Below are 19,460 nucleotides of genomic sequence, written 5' to 3' on the forward strand. Positions count from 1 at the left end.
GGGTCAAGATCAAGAATTTTTTTCGAAGGGAATTCTAAGTTTAGAAAAGAGATGGACTAAATGTATAGACTTGTTAGGAGACTATGTAGAAAAATAAATTTATTTTTTGACTATATTCATTGTGTTTAGTATTGATTATCATTACTTTTGGATCGCCCCTCGTATCTACCAGCATAGTGGCCAGAGCATGGAGCAGATAACAGGAGACAGGCCAACACACCAGGAGGGCAACAGCCCAGCAGCGCTACCTCCTTTGTGCAAGGAGGGACAGTACGAGCAGTGCCAGAACCCTGCAAAATTACTTCCAGCAAGCCACTAACATCCATGTGTCTGCTCAAACTGTCAGAAACAGACTCCACGAGGGTGGTATGAGGGCCCAACGTCCACAAGTGGGTGTTGTGCTAAAAGCTTAACACCTTGCAGGGCGATTGCCAATGTTTGTGTTCTCTGGCAAATGCCAGATTCCACATTGGCACCTTGTGCCCTTCACGGATGAGAGCAGTTTCATATTGAGCACGTGACAGTCAGGAGAAGCCATGGAGAACGTTCTGCTGCCTGCAACATCCTCCAGCATGACCAGTTTGGCAGTGGATCAGTAATTGTGTGGGGAGGCATTTCTTTGGAAGGCAGAACAGCCCTCCGTGCACTAGCCAGAGATATGCTGACTGCCATTAGGTACCAGAACGAGATGCTCAGACCCATTGTGAGACCATATGCAAGTGCACTAGGATCCTTCTAATGCATGAGAATGCTAGGCCTCATGAGGCTGAAGTGTGTCTGCAGTTCCTGCATGATGAAGGCATTGATGCTATGGGCTGGCCTGCCTGTTCCCCAGACCTGAATCCAATCGAGCACATCTGAAACATGATGTCTTGTTCCATTCACTAACGCCATATTGCACTACAGACTGTCCAGGAGTTGACTGATGCTTTAATTCAGGTCTGGGAGGAGATCCTTTGGGAAAACATCCACCGACTCATCAGGACCATGCCCAGGTGTTGTAGGGAAGTCATACACACACACTGAGCATAATTTCCTTGTCTTGAGGCATTTCCACTGAAACTGCATCAGCCTGTAGTTTGATTTTCCATTTTTATCTCTAGGATCATTCAAAATCCAAAACTCCATGGGATTAGAGTTTTGATTTGCGGTCACCCCACCATAATCAACGTGATGTTCCACGCCCCTTCGGGCACACAAGGACACAGTTTTACACACACATCCCGTGTCCACAAGGGCCCAGGGAGACACAGGGAGAGAGAGTATGTGGCAGTCTCAGTTGATCACATGGCACCACACTCGAATACAACCCTGGCAAACTGAAATGCCCCTTTCACTAGAATGAGTGAAAGTCTTATCAGCCCGGTAAGACTGCCACCAGTTTCTCGTTGGATTTAAACTCGGTCTGTTAATATGAGTATATAAGTCGTGCCAGAAACCAGCCTCAGCAGCATAGGAAGTTAAAACCAAGAACACGGATGTGTGGATTTGTGGCTATAGATAAAAGAGCAGCCCATGGTTAAAATATATATTTAAATTGTCTTGAGGGGACACTAGACAAAACACTATATACACAATGGATATACATACACATTGGCCATATGTGCAACATGGGGGAGTGTGGTGTACCAGCTGGTTCCAGTTCCTTACTCGATATGACCCTTCCCCTTTTAGAACTGAACAGCAATCATGACAAAGAAACGCACATGGCCTCACACAAGTCACACCCTTGTGTGACAAAAAAGCAGTCAGGAAAAAAAAAACAAGGTGTGTGTTTGAGATTTCTGAAATCTCATTGACTTTGCTGGTAGTGCGAAATGCAGCTGAAAATTTGCATAAAATACGCCTTTGGCAACGTTTACAAGTTGCTTTTTGATGTTTTTTTCTGCAGACAAAACCTGATCTCTTGGCAGTAAAAATGCTGAACGCAAAAAGAAGGTTCTGATGGCTTTTTTGTAATCTATAAAATCTCCCAACACACACAAATCTTGAAATTTCCATAATAACCATTAAGGCTTTTCTAGACTCCAATATCCTGTTCTTTTATGATGAACAGGGCTTTCATTATCAGAGGCAGGATTACAATAGCCAGTAATGCCTTTATACACATCTCACAATACAAGATCCACCAAACACTATAGCTGATGTCACAACTAACTCTTCTCTTCCTCCCTTGACAATAAGATACGAAAGTCGCATATTAGATACTAGAAAAAAAGATAGATAGAATCTGAGGCAGTCTATTGCTGCTAATGTTCACGTGAATTTCCTGAAACAACTCTCACGGCTTTAAAATTGCCACGGTGGCCATTGTGATTATTGAAAGATTTTTTTTTATATACAGGTTGTGATATGAAAAAAAATAAATTTAACATAAAAACCAGATTTAAGCAAGGTCATTGTTTGACAACACATTTCCTTTAAAAGATATGGAGTATACGATTCTTTGAAACAAAGAGGTACCAAACTACTGATCAGTTGGACACTTGTGCACAAGGATCCTGCAGACATGGAGGTGGACTGCTAAATAATAAAACGAATAGTGGTTCTTAACTATTAGATGGCACATAGGTCATCTTATTCTTGCACATGAATTATGAGTTATGGGTATCTGGCTCAGTGCAAGTTGCTGAGTTGTCACCAATTGGATTCAGTCGGGAACCTGCTGTGACATCATAACAAAGTTTTAACCAGGTAAGTTCAGGGACAGAGTCGCACCATCTAATCCGCTGGAAATCAATTAGTCAATGTTGTTCTCCTGCTGTTTGTGTCCACTTTGGAATGTAAAAGATCCTGAATCAATAGTAGTATCTTTACAAAATGTAAGCCGAACAGCAGAAGAAACGACTACACTGCATTTCATTTGGTCTTCCAGCCTTTTTTGTCGTAAATCCCAACAAGCCTGAAATTTTCTCAAGCCAGGAAAATAAATCCTCCTCCTGATGAGACTTTTCTTTCATCACTATTGATTTAAAAAGTGGTATTTCAGGGGGCACTCTCATAAAAAGGGTCCTTTGCTTAAACAGTAGCTAAAAAAAAGAATCTACCATCCGGACTGTGGTGGGAACAGCAAACACAGTGATGGTTCACTCTCACAACAAATCCAATGCAAATTAATATATTCAGCCGAGAGCTCTATAGGAAACAAAAATATATTTACCAAGCCACAACCACAGGCTATAAAAAAAAAGCAAATATAGAGTTTGTAGTTGAAACTTTGCTATTTGCTCCAAGAAAATCAATGGAAAACTGAGTATTGGAAAGCACTGCATCCCCTATAAGCCTTAAGCCAGCTGGGCAATCTCCATGAGGAAAAACCTCCCCCTTAGACCCTCAGTTACAAGCCTCTTACATGGCCAATTCAGACCTCCGGCTTTGCAGTGATGAGTGGCAACACCCAAAAGCATGCGTCTGTTGTGGCTTCCTATCCCAAGTCATCGAGCAAGGCTCATTAAAAGGTCGATATTGACTAACAATTGCTATATCCATTAGGTGGCGCTAGAGATCACGTCCTCTTCCGTTCTGAAGATGCTATTAGCACATTGGACAGTTGAATGTCATGCCAGTAGATGGTGTCATGGTGGCCATAGTGGCTGCAAGTCAAGTATTGAACCAAACCTGTTAAGGATGATATTTTCATAAGGGGCTGCACTAGCTAAAGTTTGCAATGAACAGTAAGAATTACAGCAATAAGCAGCAATAGGATGCTCAAAGCAATTGAGCAATAACAATGCAAGGCACCTCTACAGTGTATTCGTCCCAATATCCCCTAGGAATTATATGGCTATATAAAATGACCTTAGAGGCAGTGTCTTGACTGGGTGCCAAGGGCCCGCCAGTAACAGACTTGGGGGGCCAACTTTTCACCTGCATGCAATTTTTACATTTCCCTCATTCACAAATGTATCTTTGCTTCTATATCATAGTAAACTGGGCAGTTTGGTTAATGAGTGATGAGATGCTGCCTTCTTTCTGTGCAGAGTAAATCAAGTGAATTATTTCAAGTACTGCCCATGCATTGGAGCTGTGGGCCCATATCGGCACAAGGGCCCACCGGGGGATCCCACTGTTCTCCTATGGGCCAGTCCAAGCCTGCTTAGAGGACCTATTTTCCTGGAGAAGTTCACTACATTGATTCTCCATATTAATGCTACATAACAAGGCAAACGTATACATTACCTGGTGCCTCCTTTTTAGTCCTTCTCAAGTCACCAGATTCTCAGACTACTCCATGTACACTAGCCTGATGTCAGCAGCATTGGACAATCTTAGATCCACTATGCGTTAGTAGTCTCAGACACTCCAACTTGCTCTAAAGCAGTCTGAACTCAGAGACTGGAGGTCAGGGACTGTTGAATCAGCAGGGAGAGGACTAAAAGTATATAGCGAAACACCCCTTTCTTTCCAATGGAGAACTGAAAGGTCACCAAGAGTCATGGTAATACCGTAGAAGGTAAAAGTGGGCAGAGGGTCAATTATATTAAAAAAAACATTGCCCTTTTGGGGGCTGCCAACAGACTACTGTCAGGAAGTTAGGGATCCAGCATGTCTGATTTCGGACTATTGATCCTTGTGTTCTACCCATCGTAAGCTGCTGCCACAATGTCTGGCAGAGGACAGGTTCATCGGCCAAAATAAGCACTCCTGGGTATGGGAGAGTCAGGCTGAAACACCATTGGTTGGACAGTTGTGTAATGTTTATGGGGAACTTGACTTCGTTTTCATACTGCATAGGTTTAACTACACTGTGATGAGACCTAAGGGAAGCTACAAAGAAATAGGTGGATTATGCAACCCATCCATGTTTAATTTCATACCCATGTGTTTTAGACTACCATACTTTGGTAGTTTGTGCCCCTTTAACAGATAGACAGAAACAAGGATACCTATACAGCATGCCAAGCTAACAGTTTGTGGATTTAGAAAAGAGGGCTGGATTCACCCAAAAACTGAATTACCGTATTTTTCGGACGATAAGATGCACTTTTTTCACCAAATTTTTTTTTGGGGGAAAATGGGAGTGTGTCTTATGGTCGCAATATACTTACAAATCCTGGCAGCGGTCCCAGTGGCGGAGGTCCAAATGCAGCTGTACTCGGTGGTGCAGTAGTGTCAGGGATCTGGTGTGGAGGCAGTGGGGCTCTATACTGCGTGAGGGGCAGTGTGTCTTATGGTCGCAATATACTTACAAATCCTGGCAGCGGTCCCAGTGGCGGAGGTCCAAATGCAGCTGTACTCGGTGGTGCAGTAGTGTCAGGGATCTGGTGTGGAGGCAGTGGGGCTCTATACTGCGTGAGGGGCTCCACTTGCATTTCATCAAAACCCAGAAGCCCCCGCAGCTCAGTTGCTGCAATGCTGTGGCCTCCAGAAAGACAGCCACCGGGGCAGCGAATGCTCAGATTCAAATATCAGCAACGAGATCTCGTCCAGAGATCTGAGATCTCGTAGCTGAGATCCGAGTGAGCATGCGCCGCCCCCGGTGGCCATCTTTCCAGAAGTCACTGGCGGCCATCTTTCCGGAGGCCTCCGCGCCACAGCAACGGAGCTGCGGGGGCTTCCGGGCTTTGATAAAATGCCAGAGGAGTCCCCCATGCAGCACAGAGTCGCTGCCGCCCCAGGACAGAGCCCTGACACCACAGCCCCACCACAGCCTTTAAGAGCAACAGCACCACCGCACCAGCCTGGGATGGGATTTCCCAGAGGCCACCGCACCAGCCTGGACCACCGAACAACCTCTGTGACTACTCCTCCAGCAGTGCTGAAAACCCTCCCCGGTAAGCTGAATTCGGACAGTAAGATGGCCCCCTATTTGACACATTTTTTTCCCCCTATTTTCCTTCTGAAAATTTGGTGTGTGTCTTATGGTCCGGTGCGTCTTATAGTCCGAAAAATACGGTATAAGTTCTTCTCGTTTGATAGAAGAAACATTACAGACAACAGAACTGTGGTGGAAACGTTTAGTGCTCTTCCTATTACAGGGAATGTTAGTTTATTTTTTTTAGGTCAGTTAGAAATATAATCTTATCTGGCTCTGCTGAAAAGAAGAAACTGGTTGGTTATCTCAAAAATCAGAATGTATTTGGTGACTCCACAATAACAGCCAATAATACACACGTTACCTACTGGATTCAACAGTTTCCAAAGTTCACAAAGAACAAAAGTTTGCCATGTGCTTATCCTGGGTTCCACAATGCACGCACTACAATGTGACCCTATGGCACGACAGTGTCACATACCAATAGCAGCCAATACAAATATTTAAGAAAAAAAATGGACAGTACAAAACAAAAGCTGTTCATTATGGTCCTGATCCAAGCACACACTTCAGGAAGACTCATGTAAGCAGTAATGCTGGGTCTGTTTTTTCTGCATTTTTCCGCCCAGGCTTTGGTTGAGATGTGTGGATGTGTCAGCCTCGTCCTCCAGCATACATTCACTCTCTGGAGTACGTATATATAAAAAACAGAAGCTTTATACAAGGTTGTATTTTCTGCAAGTTTTCGTTTTTTGGAGATACCAACCTGTACATCTAGTCTGTTTGGTTTTTCTAAGCAACCATGGAAAAATGTACAAGCACAACAATGGTTTATAACACTATAGATAGATAGATAAGGCAGTACAAAAATGTAAAATAAGTGCCCAGTTATTTAACACCATTAGTGTTTGCCTGAATTAGTTGTATGCAATTTTTGTACTTGCAAAATACCAGATTCATTTTTAATATACAGGTGCATTATACTTTAGACACTTTATAAATACTGTACATTAGAAAATTGGTCTAACGAAACGACTACAAATTGTGCCATGTATCGATTATCCGTCCTGTCAGCACTGGGAATGTTCTTATGTTGCCTATCACAGGGCTTTCGTTTTAGAAGGGATGTAAACTTCTCACGACCTCCCTACCTATTGGGTCAAAAGGAAATAGGATTCTAGAATAAATGGCCTCTATGACTGCATGAGATCTACCAATGAAGAGTTGAGAGAGCAATGGCAGCAGCGCTCCATGGTTATTATTGGGATGCACCTGCTGCCATCAGCCACTCCAATAACACCAGATCAGAGAATTGTGCGAGTGAGGAGATCACCATTACTTGTCTAGACTCCTCCAGATGTAACACCAAGATGGAACGGACTTGAATTCCAGCTGCTACAACATTCCCCCCCCCCCCCCACTTACATAATTCTTTTAAATTAAAACTTTTTCTGTGTTTTTCCCAATGTAAGAAAAAAACAAAATAAAAACCTGGTGACAGATTTCCTTTAAAACTTGATTCTAAGGGTATGTGCACACGTAGAATGGTCCACTGCGGATTTTTCTGCAGCGGATTTGATAAATCCGCAGGGCAAAAACTGCACGTTTTTCCTGCAGATTTAAGGCGGTTTTTGTGCAGATTCCACTGCGGTTTTCTATTATGGAGCAGGTGTAAAACCGCTGCAGATTCTGCACAAAGAAGTGACATGCTGCGGAATGTAAACCGCTGCGTTTTCGCGTGTTTTTTTCTGCAGCATGTGCACTGCGGATTGCGTTTCCCATAAGTTTACACTGAACTGTTAAACTGTTAATTCCAAGAATTAGTTAAAAAGGTATAAATGTATTCAACACATAATTAATGCAATGACATATCGACTGCACCTTGAAGAAGCCAACGCGAAACGCGCGTCGGTGGCGGCACATGGGTAAGCACCTTTAGGATGGGGGGGGGGGGGGAACATAGGCTTTATGGTTTATGTGCACCAAGATGGTGGCCTTATGAAAGTACTGATGTCCATCCCACCTATTCCCATTTGAGACAAGCACTTTAGCATCTCTTGCACTGGATTCTATATTTTGCTGACTATGATATGTCATTGCATTAATTATGTGTTGAATACATTTATACCTTTTTAACTAATTATTGGACTTAGATAAAAAATGAAATGGATTACAAACTGCTGTATTCAGGAGTGTCCTATTGTAATGTTTTGCTTCAGACCTAACCACAGGTTGGTTTCTTTGGCAATTATTAATCAACGGTTCTCTGTATGGTCTATATTTTCGTTATAATAGATGAAATGTGGATTATATCCACGCTGTTGCGACAAATAATAGATCCAGATATACTTGTAAAATGTTCGGGTGGTTTATTCAACGTGTTTCGAAGCTCATGGCTTCTTCAGGAAGTTTCCACACGTTCTTTGTGTGGAAACTTCCTGAAGAAGAAGCCATGAGCTTCAAAACGCGTTGAATAAACCACCCAAACATTTTACAAGTATATCTGGATCTATTATTTGTCGCAGCAGCGCGGATGTAATCCACAGTTCATTTATTATAACGGTTCTGAGAGGTCGCAGCGCCGACCTGTGGATCTGCAGCAGCTGACAAACTACACGCTTGTACTGTGTACTACCAGGTGAGCAGTTCTCTCACAATTGATCAGAAACAATCCTGGGGATAAGACCCTATTTGCGCTTTTTTTGTCTCCTATCTTTCAATACTATGGTCTATATTTGTAACCTGACAGCTGCATGATGCAGGGGCAGAGACCCCAATTCCGGGAACATGACACTTACTGGGCTGCTTGCTGCAGTTTTGATACAGTCCCTATTTTCCATAGTGCTGCAGATCTACCAATTCTCTACTGCTGAGTTCTGTATAACGCCGCCCCCATCACTGATTGGCTGCCTTCTCTGTATACACTGCATGAAAGCTGCCAATCAGCGGTGGAGGCGGGGTTATACAGAGCTCATGAATGTGGAGGACTATATGACAACAGGATTTACCAGTGATTATCCTCTGCTGACAAAACAGGGATTTTATCAAGACTACAGCAAGTAGCCCAGTACGCGACACATTGCTGGAATCAGAATCCTTGTATCTACATCATACTGCGCACAGATTAGGTGGCAACAAACCTGGTGACATTCCCTTTAAGTACTCCCAAAATCCTCTAACAATCCTGTGCCAATACTTCAGTGGCCAAACTGGTTCTGCAATGGAGATGACCTGTCCATCATTCATAGGATGGCTGAAGCCACTAAATGGCCTCCATAGAAATTTGCATTAAAGCATGTCAATGCTGAATGAGTGGTTGCAGCAGTGACAGAAGATGAGGAGGGAATTAAAGGAGTAAGTAATGGTTTCTTCATTTTAAGACCATTTCCTGAATTCTGGTCATCTTTTAAAAATAAAAAAAATGTTTGGGTGGGATTTTCAAAGTCTAAACTCATGCTTGACCCCACATTTCAGACCATCCGGAAATATTCTGCACCGGCAAAAAATAGGTTTTAGGCCGGTTGCACACGTCAGTGGCTCCGGTACGTGAGATGACAGTTTCCTCACGTACCGGAGACACCGACTCATGTAGACACATTGAAATCAATGTGTCTCTGCACATGTCAGCGTGTTTTCACGGACAGTGTGTCTGTGTGCAAAACACGGAGACATGTCAGTGTTCGTGGGAGTGCACGGATTACACGGACCCATTAAAGTCAATGGGTCCGTGTAAAACACGTACCGCACACAGACGCTGTCCGTGTGCAGTCCGTGTGCCGTGCAGGAGACAGCGCTACAGTAAGCGCTGTCCCCCCCCACGTGGTGCTGAAGCCGCCATTCATATCTTCTCTCCAGCAGCGTTTGCTGGAGAGAAGATATGAAAAATCCTTTTTTTTTTTTCCTTCGTGTTTAAAATAAAGATCCCTGTCCCCACCCCCTGTGCGCCCACCCGCTGTTAATAAAACACTCACCCGGCTCCCTCGCAGTGTCCTGTCCTCGCCGCAGCTTCTCCTGTATGAGCGGTCACGTGGGGCCGCCGATTACAGTCATGAATATGTGGCTCCACCTCCCATAGGGGTGGAGCTGCATATTCATTACTGTAATGGGCGGCCCCACGTGACCGCTCATACAGGAGAAGGTGCGGCACGGAGAGGACACTGCGAGGGAGCCGGGTGAGTATTTTATTAACAGCGGGCGGGCGCACAGGGGGTGGGGACAGGGATCTTTATTTTAAACATGAAAAAAAAAAAAAGGATTTTTCATATCTGCTCTCCAGCAAACGCTGCTGGAGAGAAGATATGAATGGTGGCTTCAGCACCAGATGCAGGGGACAGCGCTTATCTCTAGCGCTGTCTCCTGCACGCTCCGTGTGGTACCCAGTCGGCACACGTGTACCGCCCGTGTGCCACACGGATGGCCTACGTGAGCTCACGGACACATAATTCCGGTACCGATTTTTCCAGGAACCGGAATTATCCGGACGTGTGAGACTGGCCTTAGACAGAACCCTGATGGAGTTACTCTGTTCCAGGGTCGATTTTTTAGGCAGATAGTAAAGTGTGGTAATCCATCCTTTGGTGCCCGCTTAAGAGAACAAAAGAACAATAAAAAAAACAAAAAAAAAAAAAAAACAACAACAAAAAACACATTCACTACTGGACATGGGGATCAAATGTGATGCGAGTAGGCCACCTTGACAGATAATGTTGGAGACGATAAGGATCCTTGTATGTCATTTGGAGGAGTGGATCCTTTTGTTTTCTTAGGCCACAGCTAGAGATATCACGGGCAGCACGGTGGCGCAGTGGTATAGCACTGCAGCCTTGCAGCGCTGGAGTCCTGGGTTCTAATCCCACCCAGGACAACATCTGCAAAGAGTTTGTATGTTCTCTCCGTGTTTGCGTGGGTTTCCTCCGGGCACTCCGGTTTCCTCCCACATTCCAAAGACATACTGATAGGGATTCTAGATTGTGAGCCCCATCGGGGACAGCGATGATAATGTGTGCAACCTGTAAAGCGCTGCGGAATATGTTAGTGCTATATAAAAATAAAGATTATAATTTATTATTATTATTATTATTATTATTATAATTATATCGGACAGTGGCTCTGAGAATAAGGGAGCGCTAGGCCAGAACGCTGGGGAACGGGAGAGTCAGACAGCCATCTAATGTGTAGGAGAGACCAACTCCAAGTCTCCTCCTTCGGTTATGTTCAGTAACGACCCGTTAGAACGGACCCAGCAGCAATCCATTTTCCAAAAAAAGTTGTGCAGACAACTTTAGTCAGGTTTGAAAAAAAAACTGATTTCTGCTGGATCTGTTTAACATTGAAGTCTGTTTTCTCATTTGTAAAAGGATTTGCTTTTTGCTTACTGGATCCATTACAAATGGAAGAGGATGGGTGGCTAACCGATCAGTTTTCAATAGACTTCAATGTTAAAAAAGAGAAAAAAAAACCACCACAAAACAAATGGATCCAGCAAAGATCAGGTTTTTAAAAACAGACTAAAAAAAGTTGTGTCTGCAAAACTTAGCAGCTGGATCCATTCTAATGGATCCCTACTGGACATGTGAACATAGCCTTACTTTGAACACCTGTTGAAGCGTAGACACGCGAAATGGCAGCCGTCCTCACCCTCTCCCCGCATGTCTCGGAACCTCGCAATCCACAATGTCCTTTAACTGTCTGATGGAATAAAGGACTTTCTTCACGAATGCAATGGTGAGTGCCGCATACTTTTTCTAAATGTTATAGCCTTACTTTTGTTGACTGTATTTACAGTTTAAGGGTATATGCACACGTTGAGTAAAATTTCTGAATCTCTTGGCAGGAAAAGCGCAGCTGAAAAAAATGCGCATTTTTACCACGTTTTTGACTGCATTTGGTTATGGCTGATGAAAAATGCTGGCAAAAATGCCCAGAGAATTGACATTCAGCAGATTATTTTCTGCACCAAATCTGCAAGTCAAAAATACCCAACGTGTGCATGACACTTCAGGTTTATAATTCACTTTGCTGGCATCACGATAGCTTCAGGTTCATCTAGAAAATATGCAAGGGGAAAAAAAAAAAAATACCGTTTTGCTGCTTTTTTGTGCAAATTTTCAGCTGCATTTGACAGTACTAGCAAAGTTTGAGATTTCAGAAATCTCATACACACAGCTTGGTTTTTTTTTCCCTGTTTTGTCAAAGAGCTGTGTTTTTGCAAAATGAAGCATGTCACTTCTTTCAACGTTTCCACCCATTGAAAGTAATGGGTAGTGCAAAAAAAACAAAAAAAAAAACAAAAAAAAACGCAGGTATGTTTTGCTGCAACTTTGGTACCAAAACCTAATGAAGTTGAATCAGAATTTTTTTTTATGCCCTAAACTTCATCAGAAAGCACAAGAGAAATGTACCCTGACAAAAACACAGCACTAAAAACACAGCAAAACCTGCATCTTTTTGTAAGCCATTAAACTGCATAAAAAAAAAAAAATGCAGCAAAAACGCAATATGTGAACACAGCCCAAATCAGCTAATAAATTAACTTCTCTCCTCACTCAATGCTTACTCATCTAGGTTGGTAATAGTTAATTTATCACCATTAGGGTTCTTACCTTACAAGAGGGATGTGATCCAACGTGCAGCAAGATCCATCATTCAGCGATTCACAGGTGTGATTATATATCCTGCCAAGGAAACACACAGATTACATAAGACACTGGTCAATGTACCGCAACCACATTACACAACCCAAGTTAATAAAATGTAAAATTGCAAGAAAAAAATAAAAAAAATCCCACAGCTTTACTAATTTAACACATTTATATTTACAGTAATCACTTTCTCTGCTGTGACAGTTTCCGACAATCCTTCCCGGTAAAGCCCGCTGTGAACAGACAATGGACCATCAGGAGCCTGAGAGCTGTGAGGTTTGTTATGTGACCATATTGGTTTCCGGATACTCAGATTACAATAAAATAAAGAAATAAAAATAAAACAGAGCAACGTTCGTTCTGCTGAAATTCACAAATTTACTTTTAAAACTTTTTATACTTTGTAAATTTAAAGATGTATTTTTTTTCCAGTATACTATGAAAGAAAAAGATGGCGTTATGTAGCAAGTGTACAATTGTTTGCAGAAATTATTTCATGTAGAAAGGATTTTCCAACATGAGCATATACAAAATATTAATTAAAATATAATAATAAAATATTAATTGCAGATTCTTCATCCTTTGCCTATTCATTGGCTGACGGTTTACATGGCAAGATAATCACGGAACAAGAGGTTTTTAAGCACACTCATACACAATCATCTCGCAGGCTAAATGCCCGTTAACAGACATCTCCTGTTACCCTTTTTTAGGAAGTGATCAATCACTATATAACACTGAAGTACACTTTAGTATAGGGGTTTTTCCTAGTGTTCATAAACAATGGCATTTTTTTTTTCTTTTCGTAGGAAATCCTACTTTTCAAAAACATAAGATATGTAAGGTAAAGTATTTACAAGCTAAGACATGTACATTTTAAGTTCCGAACTTTTGTAAAAATTACTGCAGTTATTTTTTTTTCTGGCTGAATGGATGTAAATAAGGTTGGGAATTGATGCCAAGTGACAATGCCCGACTTACATCAAGCTTCCTCTTCATACCAAAGGTGTTAAAATTTAAGCCAGGGCTCTGTGGACTGAACTTGGCAAAAACATCTACTATTACTGCACACAGTGATAGGAACATGCAATTGTGGAAAGTCATAAAGGCCTCGCTCACATTGGCGTATAAAAAAAATAGCTCTGATGTTGTTCATAAGAAGTTGGACAAGTGGAATATGAATGGCTCAATTTCTGTCATGCGAGTGAGCTATTTTTTTCCTCACCTAGCATCCGTATATAATGAGTTTTTAACATCATTAACATACTGTAATCCTCTAACAGCTCATGACATGTCTAGGGATTCACTCTCAGGTAGTCATTGGGTAGCGTTCACACAGGCAATGTGGTTTGGACAAACAGGAGCAGTGTAACTAATGGTTGAGTTAAACTTCAGACCCAGGTACCACGCCAAGGCAGCCTCCAGTACTGCAGTTGATGACCCCAGGGGTTTGCATAGCAGACACGGAGTAACCGGCGAGACAGGACTCAGACACTTCAGACAACACAGGTTTTGGGTCATTGGGCAGAAAGGATACGGACACAGTCACAGGCAGAACTGAATTCCAATACTGGAACAGACTGACAGTACAGACTTTGGAACACTAACCAGAAGAGATATTGGTGCCGTCAGGTACCGCTGATGCAGCTTCAGGGTTCAGATACTGCCGGTCCAGCATCAAGTTTCAGCTACCACAGTAGCTGTGTCAGGGTTCAACATACCGCAGGTATGGCTTCAGGCACAGGTGCTGCAGGAAGCAGCGTCATGATTCAGGTGCGTCTTCAGGCTCAGGTAACGCAGGGAGTGGTGTCAGGGTTCAGGGACAGCTGATGCGAGCTCAGGCCCTGACCACACGCGGAACAAAGGATTCCAATTCAAACGAGTTCAGGAATAGGTTCAATGGATCGGACAATTAACTGGGTGGGACAACATCACACTGACAAGGGCATTGTACAGGTATCCCCTTACAGGAGAGTGTGCCTTAAATAAGAGATGCCTCCCAGCTATTGGCTTGCAGCATATTCAGAGCGTGCTCGCTGCCCCTTTAAGAGGCCCGTGCACAAGCCATGAGAGCCGGGGACCGCGGCCAAAGGAGGAGGGCGAGACACCGCCAAGCAATGTGGCAGGGAGTATGTTAACTCACTTGCCAAGAGGAGGAAAAGGGAGCATGCAAGGATGCCGGCATAGCCTTAAATGCAGTTTTACTGCTTTCATAAAACTCCAAGGGATTTAAAAACACTAAGGTATCACAGGGCACATATCAGTGCAGGCTTACCCATAGAGATTATAGTGCTTTCTCCAGGAGTAAACTTCATTAAGATGCTTAATCCCACCAGTCTCTGTATCCCCTTCAGCCTGAGCTACAGCAGCTTCCAGTGCCAAACAGAAGTGATCAACTATGGGCATAGGCTACAGCTTCCACAAACAGGCTGCTCAGCTTTCCTAGCTGAGCCATGCAGTCTCCATTCAGAGCTAGATCCCAGCACATGTCTCAGCTACAGCTCACATTTTGGCAGGTAACTCCCAAGAGGCACACTGCATTCTGCTCCATCCAGACTGACACACCTCTAGTGAGCACAGGCTCTGGTCCTTAGTTAAAGCTAGCCAGGTGCGTCTAATGAAAGCCTACATTACTTGGATTTAACCCAGTCCTAACTGACTCTGCTACACAGGAAAGAAGAGAATCAGGCATTGGTAGTTGGGATGTCAATCCTCGTTGCTTTTGTTCTCAAGGTAGATCAGTATCTGCCAGAGCCATCTGCAGTAGCCTTCTCTCCCCACATACATAAATGAAAACCCGGTGGAGCACCACTGTCTACAGGAGAGTCTGGAGGTATAGCAGTCTGCTGAACAAGTGTGTTTCTGACTTTGACATAATTTTAACTACAGCAAAAATGTAAGAAATATTTGTTATTTTTCCATCTTTAATTTATAAATAAAAAATTCCTTTACTGGGCAGGTCGCTAGCCACTAAGACATTTAGATTTCAAAATGCTTCGAAGACTTCTTTCAAGCATTCAGAGAATCTTTATCGATCTGCTTTCCCTCTAGACAACACTGTATGGTTATATTATAGAAGTTTACATTTCAGAAGCTTAACATGAATAAGTAACCGGAAGGTTAACCCCTTCACCCCCGAGCCTGTTTTCAGCTTCATGACCAGGCCAAATTTTACAATTCTGACCAGTGTCACTTCATGTAGTAACTCTGGAACGCTTCCCATCGATTTGGAGACAGTTTCCTCATGACATACTATACTTTATGCCAGTGGTAAATTTTCTTTGACATGTCTTGAGTTTGTTAAAAAACACAAAAAAAAAAAAAAATGAATTTTCAAAAATTCGGAATATTTTGCAATTTTCAAATTTAATTTTTATGCCCTTAAAATCAGAGGGTCATATCACACAAAATAGTTCATGCATAACACTTCCCACATGTCAACTTTACATCAGCACAATATTTGAAAATTTGTTGTTAGGAAGGGTTAAAGGTTGACCAGTATTTTCACATTTTTTCAAATAAAATTAACAAAAAATATGACATAAAATATGCAAAACCGACACCACTCTAAAAACTGCACCCCTCAAGGTGCTCAAAACCACATTCATTCAATAAGCTTATTAACACTTCAGGTGTGTCACAGGAATTTTGGGAATGTGGAAGGAAAAAAAAAAAAAGAAATTTAACTTTGTGACACAAAAAAAAAAAAAAAAGATACTTTAGACCCCAACTTTAATTTTCTCAATGGTAACAGAAAAAACTGGACCCAAAGATTTGTTGTGTAATTTCTCCCGAGCATGCAGATACCATGAATGATGGAGAAAGCCACTGTTTGGACACACGGCAGAGCTTGGAAGGAGTGCCATTTGACTTTTTGAATGCAAAAGTTGCTGAATTAGCTGATGCCATGCTGCGTTTGGAGAGCCCGTCCTGATGTGCCTAAACAGTGGAAACCGCCCACAATTGATACCATTTTGGAAACACTAGACCCCTCAAGGAATGTATCTAGATGTGTGATGAGCACCTTGAACTCCCAGCTGCTTCACATAAGTTTATAATGTAGAGTAGTGAAAATAAATAAACTAAAAAAATAAAAAAATATATATAGTTCTTACCGATAACGGTATTTCTCTGAGCCCATGACGGCACCACGGAGAGAGGGGGATCCGCCCACCAAGGACAGGAAACCTACAGATAAAAAGGCGGTACCTCTCTCCCACATCAGCTGTTTACTAGAGAACGATGGGAGACTAAGGAATAGAGTCTTACTCTTTACATTACTTAAACTTAATTGAGATACCGCGTGACTATTCAGGTAATTAGCATATGGCACTATATTAGTGTGCACACCCATAAGTGAAGGGAGGGAATGTACGGGTGCCGTCATGGGCTCAGAGAAATTCCGTTATCGGTAAAAACTATATTTTTCTCTGATGCCCATGATGGCACTACGGAGAGATTTGCATTGATTGTACATTCAGAGAGGGACCACCGTTTCCAGAACCCTTTTACCAAAGGTAAGGTCTGAAGAGGAGATAAGGTCCAATCTATAGTGCCTATAGAATGTAGATGGTGAGGACCAGGTAGCAGCTCTACATATCTGGTCAATTGAAGCTCCGGCCTTCTCCGCCCAAGAGGTTGCTACTGCTCTCGTTGAGAGCCTTGACATCTCCCGGGACGTGCATCCCACTTGAGGAGTATGATTGGCAAGATAGGCTGATGGCGTCTGATCTAAGTGGCTTTGGAGGCTTTTTTCCCCCTTCCGGGACCCTGAAAACACACAAAAAGAGGCGTCCTCCCTACTCTCTCTGGTGGTTTCTATGTAATGCATGAGGCATCTTCTGACATCTAATGGATGTAAGGATTCTTTCTCGTTTTTAGGGTTGGGCCCGAGGAAAGGAATTTTTTTCCATATTTTCTCATATTGTTTGGTTGTAATTGGTTTCCTACTTTGTAGTAGAGTAGATATCAGCCCCAGAGAGAATCCTCTGCTTTCTAGTAGCTGCCTCTCAAATGCCAGGCTGTCAAGTGTAAGCTCGCAACTTGCGGATGATGAACTGGGCCCTGGGAGAGGAGGTTTGAAAGGTCTGGAAGTACCCACGGGCTGGATATTGACATTCTCATCATCCAAGAGAACCAAGGCCTCTTCGGCCAGAACGGGGCTATCAAGATCACATGAGCCCGGTCCTCCCGGAATCAGAGCGATTGGGGGAAATGCATACGTTAGTTGATGGAGCCATGGAATCAGGAATGCACTGGGTTCCCCAATGGGCTTATGGAGCAAAAAGTGTTTACTTTTTTGTTCAGGTTGTTTGCGAAGAGGTCTATGCTCGGTACCCCCCATTTTTCTGTAATCTGGGTGAACACCGATTTAGCTCCCATTCTCCTTGCTTTAGACAGGAACGACTCTAAGTCCGCTCTGTAATTGTCCACCCTTTTATGTGAAGGCCTGACAGGGATAGAAGGTTGCTTTTGGCTATGTGGAATTCTGGATTTGGCTACTTCCATCAGTTTTTGAAAGAGAGTACCCCCTTGATGATTCAGGTACGCCATCACTACCCTGTTGTCTGACATAATCCTGACATGGCGTGAGTGAAGGGGCCCCAAGAACTCCAGTAGTACAAACTTGACCGCAGTAGTTCTTTCATGTTGGAAGATTCTTTTGCTAGAGTCGGTGGGGCTTGCGTCCGTGGTTACTATTTTTGAAATCGGAGTTACCCACGGAACCCCTTGGGAAAGATTGTTTTGCGATGTCCACCAGTTTAGTGACCGAGTTGTGTGCAGAGAAACTGAACCGACCTTCTAAATTCCCTTTTAGAGAGACTTCTTCTGATAAGATTTGCCATTGAAGGTCTCTCGAATGGAGCCGAGCCCATAGGACTGCAGGGATGCATGATGTCATGGATCCCAAGAGGGACATGGCTTGGCGGAGGGTTATGGAGGGGAGATCTTGCATTTTGGACACCAGCCCCCATATTTTTTGTATTTTTTCCTCAGGAAGGCGGCATTCCTGTTTTACGGAGTCTAGAGTAAGACCTAGATATTCTTGGATTTGGGATGGTAATAACCTGTATTTTTTTAAGTTTTTTAGCCAGCCCAGCTTTTCTAGAGTGCATTATTGCCTCTAGTTTGCTGCAGTGTTGGGGAAAGGAGCCGATTATCAAAAGGTCGTCTAGGTATAGCACGATCAGTGTGTTCTGTTCCCTCAGGTGAGCCATTACCTCTGTGACTAGCTTGGTGAATACTCTTGGGGCTATGGCTAGCCCGAAGGGGAGGGCTGAAAATTGAAAGTGGTGTAACACCCCCCTGATGTGAACTGCTATCCTGAGAAACTTTTGGTGATCTCTGTGGATAGGGACGTGATAGTAAGTGTCCTACAGGTCCAGGACTACCATGAAACACCGAGGAAACATCATTTTTATAGATGTCTTCATTGTTTCTATCTTGAACGCTTGGACCTCTAGGTATTTGTTTAGGTTTTTCAAGTTTATGATAGTCCTGTATGACCCATCCGGCTTTTTCCTCAGGAACAGAGGGGAATAATATCCTTGCCCTTTTTCTTGGGGGGGGGGAGGGGGAAGGGGGAAGACTTCTAGGAGAACCCCCTTGCTCACTAGTCCAATTACCTCGTTTTCCAACGCCAGTTGCTCCTCCCCTGAAGATCATGGTGATGTCACCATAAAGGAGGGACGAGGGGGTTTGAGAAATGTCAGTTTCAGTCCCGATTTTATTATGCTCAGGATCCATGGACTGCAGGTAATTTTCTCCCAGGCCGAGAGAAAGAGGGACAGTCTTCCCCCCACCTGGGGCAAACATTCATTGGGAAGGTTTTTTGTTGTCAATGAGGCTCTTCTATTCTGGTTTCTGTCATCCTCCCACTTTTCTTGGTTTTTCCCCAGCTTCCTTTGGAAAAACCCTCTTGCTCCGAAAGGGCCTTCTGTAGGAAGGGAAACCCAGGGAGGGAAAATATTTCTTTTTATCCCCTGCCTTTTCTAAGATGTCATCTAAGGTGGGGCCAAATAAGAATTCGCCCTCACAGGGGATGGTACACAATTTGGATTTTG

At 43.2% G+C, this 19,460-nt stretch overlaps 1 protein-coding gene across 1 annotated transcript in view; it reads right to left on the reverse strand.

The window, feature by feature from the left end:
• LOC138665633 (transmembrane protein 150A-like) overlaps positions 1-19,460 on the reverse strand; it is a 176,067-nt gene that overhangs the window by 78,765 nt on the left and 77,842 nt on the right. Inside the window, exon 3 of the mRNA XM_069753285.1 lies at positions 12,358-12,429. Coding sequence (XP_069609386.1) covers positions 12,358-12,429 — 72 coding nt within the window. The remainder of the gene's footprint in view (positions 1-12,357; positions 12,430-19,460) is intronic.

Source organism: Ranitomeya imitator, chromosome 2, assembly GCF_032444005.1.
Source record: "Ranitomeya imitator isolate aRanImi1 chromosome 2, aRanImi1.pri, whole genome shotgun sequence".
NCBI lineage: Eukaryota > Metazoa > Chordata > Amphibia > Anura > Dendrobatidae > Ranitomeya > Ranitomeya imitator.